The sequence below is a fragment of the Notolabrus celidotus genome, chromosome 3 (genome assembly GCF_009762535.1).
Source record: "Notolabrus celidotus isolate fNotCel1 chromosome 3, fNotCel1.pri, whole genome shotgun sequence".
Lineage (NCBI taxonomy): Eukaryota > Metazoa > Chordata > Actinopteri > Labriformes > Labridae > Notolabrus > Notolabrus celidotus.
This window is the reverse complement of record NC_048274.1, coordinates 31719360-31740401: the sequence shown is the minus strand read 5'-3', so window position 1 is coordinate 31740401 and position 21042 is coordinate 31719360. Positions and strand designations below refer to the sequence as shown.

The 21042-nt window shown below is 37.7% G+C and overlaps 1 protein-coding gene across 1 annotated transcript in view; it reads left to right on the top strand.

Annotated features, from left to right (window-relative positions):
• Window positions 1-20338, top strand: part of LOC117810826 (A disintegrin and metalloproteinase with thrombospondin motifs 7) — a 78261-nt gene extending 57923 nt beyond the window's left edge. Inside the window, exons 23-24 of the mRNA XM_034680806.1 lie at window positions 2016-2178; window positions 17843-20338. Coding sequence (XP_034536697.1) covers window positions 2016-2178; window positions 17843-17988 — 309 coding nt within the window. The 3' untranslated portion in view covers window positions 17989-20338. The remainder of the gene's footprint in view (window positions 1-2015; window positions 2179-17842) is intronic.
• The last annotated feature ends 704 nt before the right edge of the window (window positions 20339-21042 follow it).

Genomic DNA, 21042 nt, shown 5'->3' with positions numbered 1-21042 from the left:
TCCCTCTACACCAATGCACCTCAGGGGTCCCCTCAGTGAAACTCCTGAAGTTCGCAGACGACACCACCATCATCAGTCTCATCCAGGACGGAGACGAGTCTGCTTACAGACAGGAGGTGGAACAGCTGGCACTCTGGTGTAGTCAGAACCATCTGGAGCTGAACCCACTCAAGACGGTAGAGATGACAGTGGACTTCAGGAGAAGATGTGCTGCTCTTTGAGTAAAGGGGTTCTTCTGGGACAATGGTCCTGAAGCTCACTATGATGAAGATCCCTCACAACTGTGCTCCTTCAAACATCAACTCCAATGGAGGTCAGGTCAGCAACAATCACCTTGGCAGATGTCCAGGGCTTCTTGTTGACATCTTCGACTACTTTCCTCTCCAAAGTTATTAAAATCTTGCGTTTTCTACCACGCCTAGGTTTATATCTAACAGAGTTTGTCTCCTTGTACTTTGCAATGATGCAACGTACAGCTATTCTAGACACTGTAAAACGCCTGGAAATTACAGTATAGACATCCCCCTTATAGCCTAAAATATCTTCTTTCTGAGCTCAAGACTGATTTCCTTCGTCTTTGGCATGGTTAGTATGAGTAGTCTCTCTCAATAACGTGTTCAAGTGCCCTGTTTGGAGTCCCTTAAGTAAATCTCAATGCTGTTTGAATGCTCAGGTGTTGTTAGGAAGCCAACAGACCTACAGGTGTTGTTAGGAAACAAACTGACTGCTCAGCAGTGTTTTAAAATCAAAAATTCACAGGGGGGCTAATAATTTTTACCACCCCATTTTTCACTATATATGATATAAAGTTATCTTAAAAATGGATTTTACATTCCAAAACGTACCAAAGCTACTAAAGAACACTGGTGAATGTTTGCTTATATCAAGTTTTATCAATGATTCAAACATTGGGCAGAATTTAAGGGAAATGTTCCAGAATTCCTGGGGGGCTAATAATTTTGACCTCAAGTGTACATGGATAACTCAAAATTAAATATATGAATATTTGGAAATCTGTATTTAAACATTTTTGAGCTGTAGTCCATAATTATCAAAATAAAAATGGTAAAATGGTCACATTCTTAAATAGCTCTTGGAAAGTATTTAACTTTTTCACAATTTTCAAATGTATTGAGATGCACCGGTATTACAAAGGATCTATGAATTATCGATTAACTGTTATTCAAGTTTGTTTACATTTATTTTCATGGCAACACAAAGGAGATGCAGCAGCATCACATAACGTAATGCACTTCGTAAGAAAATGTGTTTGATTGGTGCAGAAAAGTAACAGAAAGAAAGAGGGATAAACTGAGTAGATTAAAAACAAAGAGTTAATCCGTTACATAGACAGAGATGAATTAATACAAACAGGAGAAACAAACCTGTCTCTCTCTTGGGGCATTATTCCCCTTCAGATTTAACATTGACACCTCTATTTCATATGTCAAAAAAAGAACCATGACTCAGTCTGAGGTGTTTTAAGCTTTGTCTTATTGATGCAGTGAAAACTCTATTGTAAAAATACAAAGAAGATAGCATCTGAAATATCTATGGGTGGCATTTCTACCTCACAAAAGACACATTTTGGATTATGACCCATGTGGTGTTTCACAATAAAACAGCTCCAGGCACACGTCTTATAGTTAGACCAATGAAGGGTATTAGAACTGTTCTGTGAATATCAATACCTCCTATTGTGTCATGCACATGACTCCTGCCCTCAAAGGAAGGACAGAAACAAATCTTTTTCAATCTTTTTCTATCCCTGAACCATATCAGCTGTGTGAAAACACCCCCTCTTGAGTCTTTCATGAGCACACAGTCTACTAGAATCAATTTTTGCCCCTGCAGATCCGCACTGTAATGTGAGTTGACTGCAAACAAGTGCAAGATTAACGATACAGCTGTTCTGTCCAAAGAGACAACGAATATGTCATCATAACCAACAAAAACTTCTGCAGCAAAAAATTTGCACGAAACTTTTTCTCACATCTTCCTAACTCTCTCTGCAGTGTTCAGCTTCCTGCGGTGGAGGAGTTCAGCGCCGACTCATCCAGTGTGTCAACACAAAGGGTGAGACGAACAAGGAGGTTCATCAAACTGAATGTGACCATACACCGCAGCCTGAGAGCACCAACAAGTGTAACTTGCAGGAGTGCGAGGGTGCCCCCTCTGGTGAGTAACCCCAGATGTAACTAAAATTTGCCAAAGCATTACTCAATCAATCAATCAATCAATCAATCAGTCTTTATTTATATAGCACCAAATCACATTAGCTGAAGATGCTTTTACAACCAGAGCAGGTCTAGACCGTACTCTGTGTTATATTATTCACAAAGACCCAACATCAAGACATGATAAGATCCAGTCCCATCTTACTGACAGGACTCAGTCTGGTCTCATCTTAATCCACCATGAGCAGAGCACTTTGCAGCATTTAGCAAGCTACAGGGGCAATGACAAACTTCCTTTAACAGGCAGAAACCTCCAGCAGGACCAGACTCATGTTGGACAGCCATCTACCTTTACTGATTTGGGGTTGGAAAGAGGGATTGAGGAGATGAAGAGAGGGAGAGAGAGATGATAGTGGCGAGACAGATAGTTGTCGTTGTAGCAGTTGGAGTCTGGAATGTCCAAAGCAGCAGGCCATAAACAGCGGCGACTCAGAGGAACCTACGAGACAAGGGAGCTCAGGGACTCCAGAAAGGTCTATTGTTAGCAGCTTTAATGGGACAGGAAAAGTTAAAGTAAGTAATAGGCAGAGAGAGGGGAGAGATAGGCTCCCAGTTTGTCAGTTTCCCTGGCAGTCTAAGCCTATAGCAGCATAACTAAGAGCTAGTCCAAACCTGAGCCAGCTCTATAAGCTTTATCAAAAAGGAAAATTTTAAGCCTACTCCTAAAAGTAGAGAGGGTGTCTGCCTACCGGACCCTGACTAGTAGATCATGCCAAAGGATAGGTGCCTGATAACTGAAGGCTCAACCTCCCATACTATTTAGAGACTTTAGGTACGATGAGCAGGCCTACTGGAAATGTAGTTTTATAGCGGTGAAAAAGGTCACTATGAGCTATTTAAGATACTACTGTTAAGTAAAACATTTTTTTACTTAACTGGTTTTCTTGATATGTTACTTTATCCTCCTACTCAATGCTACTTCATGTTTTTAGTTCACTACATTTATTTGACAGCAAAAGTGACCTTCTCTTTGCAGAAAAAAAATGGGCAAATCATCCGAAAACAAAGCACAGCCAGGAAATTGTGAAGCACTATTTACATTACTGTTATCATTATGATTATACTAGCTTGAGAAACCAGCAGATTTTGATTAACCTTCAACATGATTATCTGCATCTTTACTGAGAATTGCACAGTAAAGCATCAGTAACAAAAATCATTGTGTCCTGAAAAAATGTTCTTTTTAAACTTTAGTAAAAAGATTGATCAAACCTGGAAAGCAACAGACTGTTAAGTCCAGTTGTAATTTTTAGATCTTTTTACAGCTCAGTCTCTCATCTCTGCTGTCACTTCAGCTTTTGATCTACGGGTCGCTGGCTGACAAAGTAACTGAAGCATATTCCCCACATTCAGCCTTATGATTGACCTTTAAATACAAAGCACAACCCAAGAAATATTACTGGACCAGTTTGATTTCAAAAAATCACAGATAGGGTAAATGATATAGAGAATTATAGAAGCAACTAGAGAAGAATGTAGAGAAAAAACACTCTTCTGGGTGAGGCACTTTATTCTTTGTGAATGTGTGTTTTTACATGATGAGGAAGAGCTCTGCATAATACGTGCGCTTCACTCAGTATGCAGGTCTTTCATGTCATTATCTCTATTTACTATGCACCAGGATATTTCCATGAATTTTCATTGATGTGTGTCAGTAGTTGGACTGTGATATGAAAAAAGGTTGCACAACATGTCATGTGATTACTGCATGATTTGAAATATAGGGCACCAGGAAATCCAACCAATATAGAAGGAAAGGCTTGACCTTAAAGCAATAAGCTAGGGGTGCCATTTCTACTTCTGCAGATGTTTGTCAGTGTCAGGGCCACATAACCATGGTGGTTCTGATTCAACAGTGATTGTTTACTACATCAATAGAGATTTTGAGTGAAATGTCAAAGAGAAATTACTTGCACCTGTGATTCATAAGAAATCCTCCAAATAATGTCCCATCTCAGCTCCAGGAAAGTATGAAGTGTACAAATACACAAAACAACACATACACATACACACACACACACACACACACACACACACACACACACACACACAAACACGAAGAAGCACACGCACACACGCAAACCCACACACACGCACGCACACACAAATTAAACAACAGTTTTCCATCCAAAGGGTGCAAGCCTGCCGTCTCCACTGTTAGCCATCGAGTTCTTTTCAAACCTAGTGTTGTCAGGGCACCGGGGCAACCTGCTCAGTTGGTAGAGCAGGTTCCCGGTGTACAGAGGCAACAGCCCTTGTGCATTGGTCAGACCCACCTCTTGATCCTGTTACTATTTGATGCATGTTATTCCACGCTCTCTCTCCTCACATTTAGTGTCCCTCTTCAGCTGTCCTGTCATATAAGGCAAAAAGCTTGAAAAATATTCTTCTCTGAAAAATAAAAACATTGATGTCATAATGTCAGCATTCAGGGTCTTTCAACCTTCATCGCCAGAGCTACACAGCCATCATACCAGTGCATCCAGGTTTTTATTTTTTTCCTGTGTTGATTGCTGATAATGGCCCACTTAATGATGTCTCTGTGCCTTCTTCTGAAAATTGAAAATCAAACTGCCCATAATGTACCATAGTTATCCTTTTATGAAGGATCAAGTCCCCTGTAACAACCTGTTCGCATTGACAGGATTTCAACTACCAATGGAAGATAACTTTAGAGAAATGTCGTCACTACAATTATTTTTGTCCTCTTTTCATCCCTAGAATAAGCAAATCATCAAAGATGACATTGATTTTGGAACTGTATTTTAAACAGTTTAAAAATGGTGAAATGAAATTGGGTCTTGGACATTCAGACCTGATTTCACCCCATTTTTCAACCACATTTCAGCACTGAGATTTTTATTATGAAACCTGCAGCATACAGTCAGACTGAGGCAGAGGTGGTGAAAAAGGAAAGATGGGAAGTGTCTTGAATTTAATTTTGAATTTTATGACAGTATTGAAGACACTGTAGTGCTTATTTCTGGCCAGCAGATGTTTTTAACGTTTTATGAATCCCTTATATTTATTTCAGGCCTTATCAATATTAAACTGTCTTATGCTGTCATCTTTCGATGACATATGAATACTGGCATACTTTACCATATGCAGCAGAAGAGCTGAGTACAGCAGCCTCAAAGGTCTTCTTTGTTAAACAGGCATGCGGAAAAGAATTGCTAGTCTCTTTTTTGAACTCTGATTGAATAGTAAAATACTGCGGTAGTCAATGAAACTATTCACAGCAGGAAAATATGAGGCTCTTGGTTGAAACACTAATTCTATGGCTCAACATTTTTTTGTTATATTCAAATAGCTTCAGAGACTGTGTACCTTCTAAATTTTGGAACTAGAGGTTCCTTTTTGCACATGTGAATGACGTTGTGTTGTTAAAGCTGCTTTTTGTCTGATAGTTTGTCAACATCAGTAGTCTAACATATATCTGACCTCATCAACCTTAAATACAAACTGAAGATACAAATTGTTCACAGGGGGCGCTCTGTTTATTGCTCTATGTACCTTCTGACATTATTTAATTCCATGATACAGACTGCAGCGGCTCAGTGGCATTTCTGTCTTATATCAGATATGACATCAGGTTTTCTTGGGGGTAGCCTGTTAGAGTCCAAACACAGGCTTTGCTGACATTTTGAAGGCATAGATGTATAATGTGTTATGATAAATATTAGATGTATATAACAATGTGGCAGCAAACAGCTGGCCATTTAATCTCTGAGTGTGACCCTCCATCTAAGATGGGGATTGTTTGTGAAGTGTTTTTATTCAATGTGGCAGTTGTTCCTTTTTCTTCCTGGATGTCAAGGAAAACCTAGGAGGAAAAAAGCCCAGACAGCAGAAATGTATTCATGCTTTACATTTAACATATTATGTCCCACGTGTGAAATGATTAAGAGGACACGTGTGCCCATGTCATTTTGTACAACTGTTGCGTAATCCCCATTCATTAAGAAGATGAGGACAAAAGCCGTCTGAATGTACTTGAACAGTGTCATTCATCAGAATCGTTAAATTACATCTTCTTAAAATTAACATGAAAATGAAATGAATTCACAGAATGTAAGACTAACTAATGTTATGTATGTTTTTTTGTGCAGAGCAGCTTCATAAGAGCACTACTAAAGAGGGAACATGATGTCTTCTGCAGTGTTCGACCTGCTCTTTCAGACTAAATCATGAAACATCACCATCAAAGCTTAAAACATGTCTGTGTGAGAGAATTTCAAAGTATTTTACCTTCAAAATACCATAGGGACCATAATTAGCATGTATTTATTGATACAGTCTGATCAAGGTGATTAAAGGGATGTCTGTGAAGGTTCTCAGTCATCCAGGTCATAGTGATACAAAGCTTGATCTTAAAGGCATCTGGACTTGATAGAAATTCTTGAAGATGTTTCACCTCGACTACCCCGTCCAACAGCCTGTTAAACAGCCTGTTCTGTGCTGGGCCATACGTCTGTGGAGAGGTTGCTTGGTTTCACTAGTGTACAATTCCCTGCAGTCTTCGTTTCACTGTATAACATAAGCTACATTGTAATTAAAGGTATAGTTTGTCTTTTTTGAAGTTGGGTGATATGAGGTACCCTTTTTTTTTTTTTAGAAACAGGCATGTAAGCTAGGCTTTCAATCGCTGTAGACGGGATCATCTCTTCTAGGTATTTTAGCTAATTTTAACCAAATAAAAAGCCACCTTATTCCGCAGTATTCTTGGACACGACACGTACTTGTTCCTCCACCTGCAGCACATTGATCAGCTGTTTGAGTCTGCAGACTTTGAAAGAGACTAAAAATACAACCAAACTTCAAAATTAATGATTTAAAGTTCACAAATGTTTTTAAATAGCACAATTTTTTCAATTTTTCATCAAAATATATTGATCTAAGAGGTCCCCAAAACATGTCATTAAAGTTTATGTTCAAAAAAACACTTTGAAATCAGATTTTGGCATGCCTGAAAAACTCTCTTTGTCAGCCCTGTTCAGAACGGTCTGTTTTCCCTCTGACCACGCCCCCTCAGGAAGTGGATGTGGCCTCGGCTCTCTAGCACGTTGATCTAATGTTTACATGTTGGCTGAATATACACGGCTGCTCACAGACCCGCGTTACTTCAACCCTGAATCTGATCCAGAATCTGATCCTGATGGAGGGGCGCCTGCAGCAGGACCTTTCTGAAGGATTGGTCACAGATTTAGTGTTTCTTGTTGTTTTATTTGTCAGTATGTCGACGTTTATCTTGGTACACAGCTACGAACATGTAGCTATGTGGCTATGCTAACTAGCGCTAGCACTTATCCATGATAAATAAAAATCATCCACTAGATCTTCAAATCTGCAGACGTGGGGAGTAAAACCGACCTTTGTGTTTATTAAGACAGCCTACAACTAGAATGTCTCCCTCCTAAGCTCCTTGTTAGCACACATTTGTGCAGGTAATGAAAAACGGAGGAAGGGTTCAGTATTATTTTAAACAGTCTATGGGCTGAACAAGCTCCGAGCTCTGACTCCGTTACAGACCGGATATTGTTGTGACGTAACAAAAACACGGAAGTCTGAAACGGCTCGTTTCACACACATTTACAGAAAGGTGGAGAAATCAGAACAGGGGCGGAATGGATTCATTTCATTTTTGGGGGGTTTGTAGACATGCCAGGGACCAGGGCCAGAGAACCATTAAAAAGTCGATTTTGCATGATATGTCACCTTTAAAGAATTATCCAAAGGAAATATTCGCCAAAAAGTGTGTAGCCCTTCATCAAAATGCAAACGGATAAATTCAATTTGTTGCTGCAATGTGATGTTCTGGTTTGGGAAAGTTTTGGCACATATTAATACCTGAAATTAAGACTCTTCTCCTCAGCTCGGTGTGACCCTGCGCTGCATATCTCTTCTTAGAATACTTCAGCACCTGTGCTTTGTTTTCTCCTCATGTCAATCCTTCCCCACTTCTTTTTTTAAAAAGACATTTTCTTAAAGACATGAGGAACATCTTGTACCTTACGTTTCGACACAAAGAGAGAGGAGCCAGAGGCAAGGACACAAAACAATAGACTGGTGGGTTTTATGAAACCCTTTGGTAGCAAGCAAGAAAACGTCCAAAAGAAAAAGAACAACCTGAAAAACAGAAGTACATCTACAAGGAACAGACGCATACAAGAAGAAAGGGTTGAATACAAACTAAACATGGCAAACAAAAAAGAAAAAACACTTTAAAGCTGAAGGCAATTAGGGACAGGTGAAAACAACCACTCACGATAGCAGCAAAGCACGTTTGAAAATAGAGCAACATACGCTAAAGGGAAAGGTGATTGACAAAATAAGTGATCACTAGAGTAAGTAATATCACAGTAGTTTATTTCAGTCTGCAACACAGAAAACACATACGCCATCAGACATAACATTATGACCCTCTTCCCAATATTGTTCTGGCCTCCCTCTCAACAGGTCCTCATGCAGCTACAAAAAAAACAGTCCCTCAGATTTGAAATTTGGTGGCACTTCTATGGCAACAGTATTCTGTACTACTTTGACTACTACTCGTAGGTCAAATAAACATTAAAGGCGTTTTTCGACCAGAATATTTTAATTCATGGTAAAGTCTATCAGTGTTTTTCTTACAGCAGCACCTGTATGAGGTCCTCTTCCCCATAACTGGCCTTCTTTTCTCAGTCCACCAGTGCTGTGACACTGCAAAAGCCTGTACCGTGTTCCAGTTTGTGGTTGCTCTCTCTCGGTTTTCTTCAATTTGGTTGTTGTCCCTTTTGCTCAGCTCTTTGTATGTTTTAACATCCCTCGCTAGTTTCTACATCTGCCTTTCATCTTGCCTTATCTTGTCTTCTTGTCTCTGCTGAAGACTGGTCATCTAATGTTTTGCACTCCCCACATAAATTGAGTGTATTTCTAAAAAGATGTTCTCCATGTTGTAAACCAATGCTGTGGAAATGTATGTTTTTGACAAATATGTTTCCATAATTTGCTGCCCCTGGATTCAACCTGTTGGTAATTCAACATGTGAATAATTGCATTCAAATGAGCACCTCATTCTTCATCACAGTTAATAGGAGATGTTAATTCACAGATGTAGATCAGACACATCTCATAAGGGTTAAGGATATTAGATGTGCAGACTTTAAGTTGTTGATTTTATCATCATACACTGAATCCATTTTTGTTATATAAGATTGTTGAACTTCCCTTATCAGATCTGAGTATGAAGAAAAGTGTGTCTACTTCTCTTTTTAAAAAACAAGGTTCTTGACTCTTTGTTATGATATTGCAGAGACTGAACATCAGTACACCATGAGAAAGCACTTGGCAGCAGTTATGTCCTGCCATCTGTCAGTATACTGTCTCCCACTCTTGTCCTGAGTGTAGTGTATTCATGCTTTTCTCCAATCTTCTCAGGTGAAACCTTTTTCCAGTTATCAGCACACAAAGGCTATGAATTTCATGCATTGACACGAGTCATGTGTAGACTCACGTGTGCCGCTGTGTGAGACAGAGATTTCAATTTGATGAAAACTGCAGGTCATTAACATCCCACAGCTTCTCTCTGCTGCTTATCAGCAGGGGGATAATATGAAGTTTAAATGGGTTCTCTCACATGTGTTTGGGCATGAGCTACTCAATCTCAGAATACAATTATAATAAAGGAAAGAAAGAAACTGAATTCTATAATTGCATTACAGAAGGAGACTTTTCCTCCATTGAAGATAGGTTCATTGAGCTCTCTTTAAATCTTTTACATGTGTACATGCTTCCTGTTTCAACATGTAACGAATCAATTACTTTTCAATTTACTCCATCCCCCTTTTCAAGATAGTAAGATAAGACAGGCAAAGATAAACTTGCACCTCATGGGAAATCTGCTTGTCACAGCAGCTCCAGAGATAAAAGAGTTAAACCATGAAAGTAAAAGTAGTCAAGCTAGCGGCTGCCAATTATTGATTTTTTAAAGTCATGATTAATTGCAGAATTTCTGTAGTTGATTGCGATTAATCATATGTACAATCTCAAGGTCAAAATCCCATTGACTGGATTTTAAAACAGTGTTTAAGTCTCGGTAACAGTTAAAAACAATTCTTACCAGTGTTTTCATTTTGGCCTTAAATGGGTTCATGAAAACATACTTTAGAATCTTGACTTTTAGATTACTATTCAAAGAAATGCTGCACTGCTACTTCAATGTGGTTTCAAACCATGGCTTTGAGGTAAGAGACAGCTTCAGAGTGCTCATTCTGTGAAATAGGGTGTTTATTTACTTTAAGGAAAACACTGTTACACAATAAGAAATGTAAAGGAGTGCATATACAAAATGTCCAATCAGTGTCTAAATGGTGTGTAGTTACTCAGAGATAATGTTGATTACTCAATGACCTCCAATGATCCCCTGTTAATGCAACAACATTTGTACTTTTCAGGAGTTCCATTTTGGTTGGTATCTCTGTTTCATACAGGCCCTGTATGCGTGAAACTACTCCCCACAATAGCAAAGCGTAAGACTGGTCACAACTGTCAGCTTCCCAGAGTGGGAATTTTTTTTTAAATGAAATGTGCCATTCAATAGCAGTGCTGTCGTTATTTTCCATCACAGCGGCCGCAGGAAAAAGAAAGACTTTGCAGTGGCTTAACGTTGGTGTGCTAAAAGAGACAAATTAACATTAGCAAAACAACATTTAGGTTTTGGACCTTGATCCCCTCATTATTAACCTGTTAAAGCTGACAGCCCTAGTATTACTGTTGAAGGGTATAATGCATGATATACCAAAACGCAGGTGACTGGTTGTTTTGTAGTTGAAGCTTCAAACCTGATACCAGCTACATGAAGAAAGATTGAAAAAAGAAGAACTTAAAATTGTTTTTTATTTTTTTTATTTTCTTAAATGCTTTATTTATAGTTTTTCATTTTACAAACAAGAACATTTGCCCTATACCCACACAACAACCCATGTTACCAACCCACCCTAAACCTAGAGACTGGAGTGACAAAAATGAACACAAAAAATAAATACACAACATAAAAATAAAACAACAATAATAATAAATGTAAATACAGTAACAATAATAGCTAGTTCAAAACAAATCTGTGGATTAACAAGCAAATACTTACATAATAAACATTGGAAACAAAAATAAAGAAATTAAACTACAAATTCTCCTTTACATTCATCGACATTGCAGTAAAACATGAAAAATTACAGATTTTTTACATATTCGATGAAAGGTGACCAAATGGCCTCATATTTTTCAGGGCAATTGGCTCGATTAAATCTCAGTTTTTCTAGTTGCAGCATGGAGAGCATTTCTCCAATCCAGCTGTTGAATGAGGGAGGTTTATCAGATTTCCACTGTAGAAGGATGAGCCTTTGCTTGTACCTTTGGGATAGGAATCTCTGGGGGAGGGACCCCAAAGATGGAAATGTGAGGGGAAGTTCTTACACCACACATACATGAAAAGACCTCAAAATGTTTCCCCAGAAACCCCTCAAAGAACGACAATGCCAAAACATATGCCCTGTAGTGGCTGGACTTTGATCACATCTTAAACATGCTGGACTGACATTAGGGTATATTTTGGAAAGTCTGTCATTTGAATAATGAAGGCAATTATTGTTTGAATTCTTTGTAATAATATGTCAGTACTGTGTGAGCAAAATATAACCTCAATTTTAGAGATGGCTGAATAAATACCTCTCTATCTTTGTCAACAATCATTTATATGTCAAGGCATAATTTATGGCAGAGCATTCATTTTAGGTCACATCAGAGAACACAACTGCACCTATAGAGGATCTGATGAGTTCACAGGTACATCTACATTCAGAGTGCATGTTGTCTGGGACAAGTAGACAAAAAGGAAGAAAGAAGCAAGTCAAGTAGAAAAATAACCAGCATTCAGTCTGATTGTGTCTGTAATTACACTGAGTCTCACAGCATACCTTCAGTATCAGGAGCAAATGAGCCACATTGTGTTTGCTTACAGATGTCAGTGACCTTATGAATAGAGGGGAGGCCATCACTTTTGAATTGATTCAGTTTGAGTGGAGAATGTTTCCAGGACCTTAAGCCCTATAGCATGAAATATTTTCTTTATCAGGAAGAAGACGCATGCACAGATATAAACTCAAACACAGCTGGATTTCACTGATAATAATGTCAATCCACAATGTTAACAGAAAAGGTCTTCAAATTATTTATTTTGTAGGAATCATTTCCACTTAAAAAAAAAAATATTGTTTGCTCTGTTGATTTCTGCATCATGCACATCTATACACTGCATGCACAATTATGAGGCACGTGAGTATTTTTGTGAATATGTTAAAAACTATGTTAACAGTCGTTTTCAAATTTGTCAAGAAGTCAGATAGTGAAAATATTTCTTCAACTGTGTGGTTAAAATGATGCTTTTCAAATTACATTGGCTGTATTTTTAAATAAATGCAGAATCTGCAGAAATGAGTGTGCCAAATTATTATGCAAGTTGGTGATAAGAGCATATAACTTGTGAAAATTAAGAACTAGGCTCCATTTTAAACGTTCTATTGATTGAAACTAATAATATTTACTACAACTGTTTTCAAACTTCAACAAAAACAACCGTTTTCTTTACATTTGTATACAAAATAAAACTGTTAATGTCTTTGGATCATTTCAAATCTAAAGTGTTTCTCAAATGTCCAATATAACCTCCTTTTCTTTCAGTGAGGGTCAGAGGTCACTGTAAACTGATTTAGAGAGGTTTCTGATGACTTCTCATGCTGACACTGTGAGCTGTACCTTGTATGGCTTTCCAAAGATGCTCTTTTGAGCTGTATTTCTTGCCATTACTGTAAATTATCTCCTGTATTATTGACCACAAGTTCTCAGTCGGGTTGAGATCGGGTGAGCAGGCAGGCCAGTTCATGAGGCGATCCTCTTTTGTATTTTCCTGCATGGAGGAAAAGACATTCAGCTAAAGTGAAAAAGATGCTAGTGATCCTCCATGAGCACAATGCACAGTCACATGCCTCACGTTATTCCCAGGACAGGATGGCATCTCAGGGCTTTAAAGAGGATCGCCTCATGAACTGGCCTGCCTGCTCACTATCTGACTTCTTGACAAATTTGAAAACGACTGTTAACATGGTTTTTAACATATTCACAAAAATATTCACGTGCCTCATAATTGTTCACGCAGTGTATAGTGGAAACAATTACCTCGGCCAAACAAGACTACAACAGACTACAAAAAAACTGAAACATTTTTGACATTACTTTTACATTTTAAACTAATAACTCCAGAAATTGGCGTCAAAAGAAATGGTGTTATTTGTTATTGCCATGTTAATAGTGGTGTGTTTAAGAGTTTCATTTACTCCCAACACAATAACACATAACCTATATTTGGTCTCATAATACAGAAATCAGAATGATAATATGGCAAGAATATATGTATATGAATTTATGATTTAAAAAATGAAATTCAGAGGTCTAGAAAGTAAGTTTTGAGGTCACCCCCCTTTTTTATCTGCCCATTATCAGCCCACATCCCTCTCTACAGGGCCAAACAAAATATCATTAATCTATTCAGAATTTCCTATGTGACGTTAAGCTCTTCTCCAGCAGCATTGCAGTGAACTGAACAAAAAAGTTAACCAAACAGATGGTGATGGATTTGTCCTGCCTTTACTCTACATATTAGATCCAAGTCTGACACCTTACAGCGTCTGAAATTCCTATTTGTAAAATGATAATGTGACAATGTAAAAAAGGGCTCCTTGTGTGTTACACCTACAAATAATTATTTCCTGAATCTGCTGTTTAAGAGCAAGTTTCAGTTCATTATTGAACGGTCACACCAAAAAAAAACAATTGTTGTGTTTTTGACTTCAAAGAGGAAATTGGTTTTGGCTCCAAAAAAACTAGTATTTATTTCATCAACTGAAACCAAGGGTGAATATTTTTGTCAGAATCCGTTTTTCTCAACTGAAAAGGCAACACAGTGAAGGCTCCTCACATATGTAATACACCAGTCAGATGATCCTCACGCACTGTTGGATTTGGGTCAAGATGGTCTTTCGGAATCAATATTTAATTTAGGTCATTCAATAGGCCTTCAGTACTTTCCCTTCTTGGCCTTTTTGTGTCATTATCTGTACGTCAAGCTGTAATTAGATATCTGACCCTTTCACCTGAAACCTAACAACCCAATGCAAATCCTCAAAGATGGTATTTACAAGTGTCGGTGAGGGGCTACTCTTAAATTTTAGATTTTTCAATAACAATAAAACATATTAGAACAACATACTGCCCAGCTTCTGGGGTTCACATTCATATATTTGGCATGCTGCTGAGTGGGTCAAATATAAGCTGGGCATGCATAAAGATCAGTAGCACAGTGAAAATATTGTGTATTGAGTTGTGACTGTGACATTTGAACTCCGCTTATGTCATGGAGTTTCTTGAATGTTGGGTGAAATTAAAGATTCTGTACACTGGAGATTTGAGTGAAGCTAAATCGTTCAAGAGCAGTGGGTTCATTTGTACAGTTAAGGTCATGATGGATGGTCAATTAAAGGTTGGAGACAAGACTTATTTAGGGATGTCAGTGAGGGTTGACTTAAAGCACTTATTTACACCCAACACAGTGTCATCTATCACCTAAACGTGTCCTTTCATTTTAATTAAGTCCCTCAGTCCAAAATTTAAGTCATAGATCATGTTTAACTGATTCAATTATTGTTCCATTCGTTGTCCCCAGCCTTGGATTTTTGAACACTGATTGACTTTGCCTCTGGTGCCCCCTTGTGACTGCACTTTTTAGCATGTCCATCATTTTGGTTCTTGAACGGATATTATATGTCATGCAGTGTAATGTGAACAATCATGATCTCCAGAGGGTGAACCCTCATCATTTTGATGACCCTTTTGCCTTTCCTCCAGCGCCACCCTCAGGTCACTTTGTTGATTTGAATGTGAACCCCCGAGACATCGGAAATAAAATGGACAATTTTAGATATGATAGTAATCATCAGTTCATAAGTATTTTAAACAGTTACAAAAATGAGGCGTTGATGTGCAACAGATGCTCCTGACTGCCAAGGTGTATCAGGACCTTTTTTATAAATTACCTTGATTTTTCCTTCCCTCTTAAAGAGCAGTTCATTCTTTCAGATGTAAAAATGGTACAGTCTCTTGGTTTCAAGTTGATTTAAAGTCATGCATAGAGGACAATTCAAGTAAAGAAAAGGTTCATACATTTGAAAACTACAGCCTATTTCATCTACCCAATTGATTTGTGCTTTGTTTATACCATTAACATCTTTGTTTCGTTTCTTTGATTCCTTTTTTATTGTCCTCTCTCTTAACAGTCAACATATTGCTTTCACCATCAGCCATCTGCTGTCTGCACATCCTCCTGATCTACATAGAAAAACACTGAAACACAATTTAATTTGATGATCATAATGTCACACTTTAAATGCAGACTCGGAGTAAGCATTCACTTTGATTTGAAGGACTATGAGCTGAGTCATTGCAGATTTGCTTTGAGAGGTTTGGGCAATGAAATGGTAATCTCCTGAAATTGCATTAAGACATGTAAGTGCATTTTCGAGAATACTTGTTGCTGACCTAATAATCATTTAGTTGTCTGTTAAAGCAATCAGCTGTTCCTCCACCTTTTAGAAATCCATTACCTGAGATGAGATTCCAACAGGAAAGTGTGGGCTGTACTTTATTTTTTTCTATTTTATGTTAACCTTGACTCTTTCTCCAGACGCTCATGTGGGAACTTCAAGTAAAGGATGTAAAACTTATTTGATTCCTGCCCCCTCTTCACTGCTTCTGAAGGAGAAATCATGGAACAATAACATCAGGCTTTGAATCAGTTTGTCTGATGAAGTGTTATGATTTAATACCAGCCCATTCTCTGATCGCTCTGGCCTGAGTTTTCAATTTCATGTTTCTGCTGTAACATCTGTGAGAGCAGACAGCAGATTGTCAACATGTTTGCTCCGGTTGACAGATACAAACTGTTTACTCAATCATGCGCATGTAATTTTTTTTTGTATTGCTTTCATCGTTTGTTGACCTCCAGCATATCAGACGTTTGGATAAAATCTCTAATTTTCTTGTCAATTTGTTGCTTTCATGCTGTGACAGCAAAAGAGAGGGACTTTCAGAGCACTTAGATAGCAGGTTTGAGTTGCAGTGTAAAAGACAGTTTCAAGCCTTTTAAACCAACATTCCCTCATGTTCAAAAAATACTTTCATACAGAATACCAGGGGATAGAAGGCGTGATTACATTTTTGTGACAAAATGTGTTGAAACATTGCTGAATAAAGCTGAAAAGAAAGCTGTAGTAGTCTGAGTTAGATAAGCTATTAATGTGTCTTCGATAGTGACACGATGTTAAGCAAGAGAAAAAGAGACAAACATGTACATTGGATTGACAGCGATACAAATAAATATGATAAAGAGATGATTTTTTTGTGCACAGCCTCTGGTGGATTTTTTGTTGATTTTTATGCATCAAATGGGCTCATTTGGGGATGAGCGTTGCAAATTAGCTGAGTCTAGAAATGCTGTAGTGTCTGGCATCAGTTTACCCGCTTCATACTTATTCCTATACAAATAAATATTAAATTTGTTTGTGATTAAGTGACCTGACTAGCATTGAATGTTGTGTTTAATCAATGTGCCCTGCTGTTTGTAAAGGTATGCAGCAAATCCAAGCGCAGTTGTTCCCATAGATTAATGTTAGCACAAAATTCTGATTAAAGGTCCTGTGAGGAACTTTGGGTCAAATTTGGCGCCCCCTGTCATTAGAGTGATATGCCCTATACTTTTGCAGATCTTGTCCAGTACATAAAAGTATCAAAGTAGTAAAAAATAAACTGTTATCTTACTTTATTATAAAAGTGAATTGTATCACACACTCTGATATTTGTAAATGAAATTTGAAAAAGGTTTCTTTTTGGTGTGCAGGGTCACCATGACATCACAGTACATTTTTATATTCATCCATAGCTACAAGAAACGCTTAGTTAACCTTTTTCCCCTGTATCTTCAATACCTCTGATGTTTTCACAATGACTTTTATCTTCATTACTTTGTTTCTGTATTCATTTTTAATTTAACATTAATTTCTATTTGCAATAGAAAGCTGCCCAAAAATAAGTCCAATACAACAAATCAAAACTAGCTGCGAACAACTTGTGATAGATCTTGGCTGATTAGATTGTTTTTTCCTCTGAGCAGTCAAGTGTTTGAAGATAAGGATAATAGAATGAAAACTTAGATACACTTGTTTGACAGGGCGTATGCTTAATTTTTCTACATCTAGGCAATCTGTTCGGAGAGAAATCTTCACCAGGTCTCTAAACATTACCTTTGTTGAAGCAAGGACAAAAGAACACGAGCAGCATGTCTGGACTACTGACATCAGTTATTGTTCATTTTAAAGGACACATTTCCTGATATCAAGAGGCTTACAGGCTTTATATCATTATTGTTATCAAATGACAGGCTCTATGTAACAGCACAGAATAGAGTCTATCTCTAACATCTGTTAATGATCTTTTTCTCTCTCTCTGTATCTCTCCAACAGGAGCAGTTTGTCTTCGTGATCGGCTAACATTTCGTTTCTGTCAGACTCTCCGATGGCTCGGCCGTTGCCTCCTGCCTAATGTTCGAGCACAGTGCTGCAAATCCTGCAGCCAGCGTTCCCGTTCTGTCAGTTCATCTCGTCGCTGAGGTGCAGCAAAGTCACCACTTACAGGTCTCACCAACAGGAACACTAAGTACACCTCTGGCTGATGTAATGTAAATCATTTCAAAATTCAGCAATCTGAAATCAGTCATGACTTCTTCGTCACCCCTACCGATTCTCTCCAAAGCTCTGCACATCTGTGCATGTGAAGCTCATACACAATGACGAAATTATTTTACATGTAAGAAAAAATAACCTTTTTCTTTGCAGAGCTACAAGGGTGTAAATATTTTTTTTGCATTTTTTACTATACAGTTTTACTAGAAGGACATTTTATGCATCAAGATTTTCTTTAAAACAGGTTTGGTGCTATACAATGGGGTTTCTTCTCAATATAAGGCTGTACTACACATGTAGATAAACCACTAACAGTTGGTACAATGCTTTCATTTTTATGAAAGCAGCAGATACAAAACAATTTACCAGACAGGGACACAAATCTTATTGAAGTTTTATTGATAATGTGGTACTAGTGTAACGAAGCAAACAAGAGAAATTCATGTGACACACAATCAACTGTTTGCTGTTTTGCCCTGCCTCTCTTAGCTACTGTTGTTAAGTCTTTACATTTTCAATTAAGGCACATAATGTTGTTTACATTGTGGTTTGGAGATAGAAACTCTATCAAGTCAACTAGAGTGAATAGAAAAGCTGGCATCAACGTTTTTTGCTGTGGCTAAAGGCTAATTAGCTATAGCTGAGCTTCAGGGATAACTATTCAGCTTATTACCCAGCTACTGACTAAAGACATGAAAAGTTGACTCAAAATACTGATTAAAGATGATTTTATTGATTCAAAAATGACTTATCTGTACAGCTACAGCTGTTTTCTATTGAGCATTAATCACCGTTGTTTTGACTAATTAGAATCAAGTGTTTGTCACAGCTGGGTAATCAGTGACAAACCCGGGTAATAACATTTAAAAACGGTATCTAAACTACATAGCCAAATATTTTTCTGAAAGGCAGAGGCTAAAGCTAACAAGTTTCAGTAGAGAGTTAACCTCCTCACTAGTTTACATATGTTGAATTTGGAAAAAATGATACAAGCTTAACGTCCGCAGAAGCTTGTAAAAAACCTTTTCAAACTAGTTGTATCAGTAACATTTGTGTTATTTCACACTCTCTTTTAAAAGGCACAAAGTAAAGGGTTGATGTGAAACGTTAAGTTGCAGGAAATATTTGGTGCTAACATTTCAGGTCAGGTATTGGCAGGCCCAGTGCCTTAGCTTCTTGAGTATTGGGTAATTTGATTTCTTTGTTTTAGAAACCACTTGACTGAAAGCATTGAGCTAAATGAAGCACAACAGATTTTTGTGGAATTATTCAAAATGGAGGGAAATATTTTAAAACATGTTGACACTTCAGATTGGGTTTACGTTGGTGTGTGTATTAAGTATATGCAATATTTTATACCTTTTGCAACTGGAGTTTATAGTTGCTGTCATCTACTTGTTTGTGATTATCTCTTTTTGAAACACCACAGATTCATCTTTACTGCTTGTTCCTGCATTTAGAATCACATTGAACCATTGTTAGCACTGACACGAATGTAAGCTGCAATTCACACTTCTCTCGGCAGGAACTGAAATGCTATTCTGGCTTTTCAGTACATTGTTTCTTTGAGTAGAAAAAGAGGAGGAAAAAATCGAGGTAGTGCTTTCATACCACTAATGTAATAAGTCTTGTGATGAGGCTCACAGTGAAGCTCATGGGTCTGTCCATTAAAAGACTCAGAGAATCAGCACTGCAGTAGTAGACAAGCATGTCTTCTGAGCACACTAGCAAAGAAACAAAGGTGCAGTTGTGTGTGGAGTTGAATCAAACAGTTGGTGATTATTATTTGAAAAAGCTGTTTTACTTTGCTAACTGTGTGTTAACAATAAATTGCAACTCAAGTCTACTTATCTGTAAGGGCTATTAAGGGTTGTTGTTTTTTAGGGAAAAGTGTTGTGTAATCTGTAATAGTGAATTGTTCTCTACTGATTACAGATAGTTGGGATCAAGCATTTTAATTAACATTCATGTGGTTTGATTGGGCTAATATCTCAAAATTACATCATTTAGAAATTGTCCTCAGGGTTTGATTGATCATACATTAAGCCCTGCCTGCTCCTTGATTTCTGTTGAATCAAAGTGCAGGGCGTATTGAGTTTGCAGCGAAAATGGCCAATCAAAACTAAAATCAGATTTTTTTTTTCCAACAAAAGGTCCTTGATTAAAAACAGGGGTAGAGAGTGCATAATAAAGATTTTAATTGAGTGACCATTCATTTAGGCATAATAGCTGTAACCAGAAGATTTGTAAATAAACAAACTGTGCTTTTAACATTTACATATTTCCCTGTGAACATGCAAAATGTTGTTAGGTTAGCATTTTATGGCTACATACTCGCCATATCTGTGATATCTTACTTTGGCATTTGAACACATTGCGTTGCCCTCTGATACCATGAAGGAAAAAGTCAAAAAGCCCATTTTCATGTGTTATCCAGCAGCAGATTTTACCTAACATATAATTTCATGGCCCTTCAGATTTCTTCCGTCTGCTCAGAAAGATAAAGTAAGAGACTGATGAAAAACCTCTTACCTTGAAAGCCGAAGAGTTTGTAAATGGACAGACAGATACAAAATCTCAAGTTAATTGTCCTGTCATTTCTAAACCACTGAGCTTGTTTTCTGTCAATAATTGGTTGGTGTATCTCTTGTCTGGAGGAGAAACCAAAATACCAGAGGATGAAGCAAACATATTTACTGCTTTGTTTTCTTTTATGAAGTCTCCAGTTAATTTGGAGCTGGGCTGCAGCACTCTTACAGCTGTTATGGCAGCACAGCAGACTGAATGAGCAGAAAGAAATATGTTGGATTTGAACAAACATTTGAACATTTAAGGCAAAAATAAACCAGTAACACTTCACCAATGCATTTGAATCTTGCTGCTGAGTGACAAATACAAATCCCATTAGTGTTCTTATCCCAACTTTGGAGAGCAACGTCACAATATGGGGATCCCATTGTAAATCTCATCTAAATGAACTG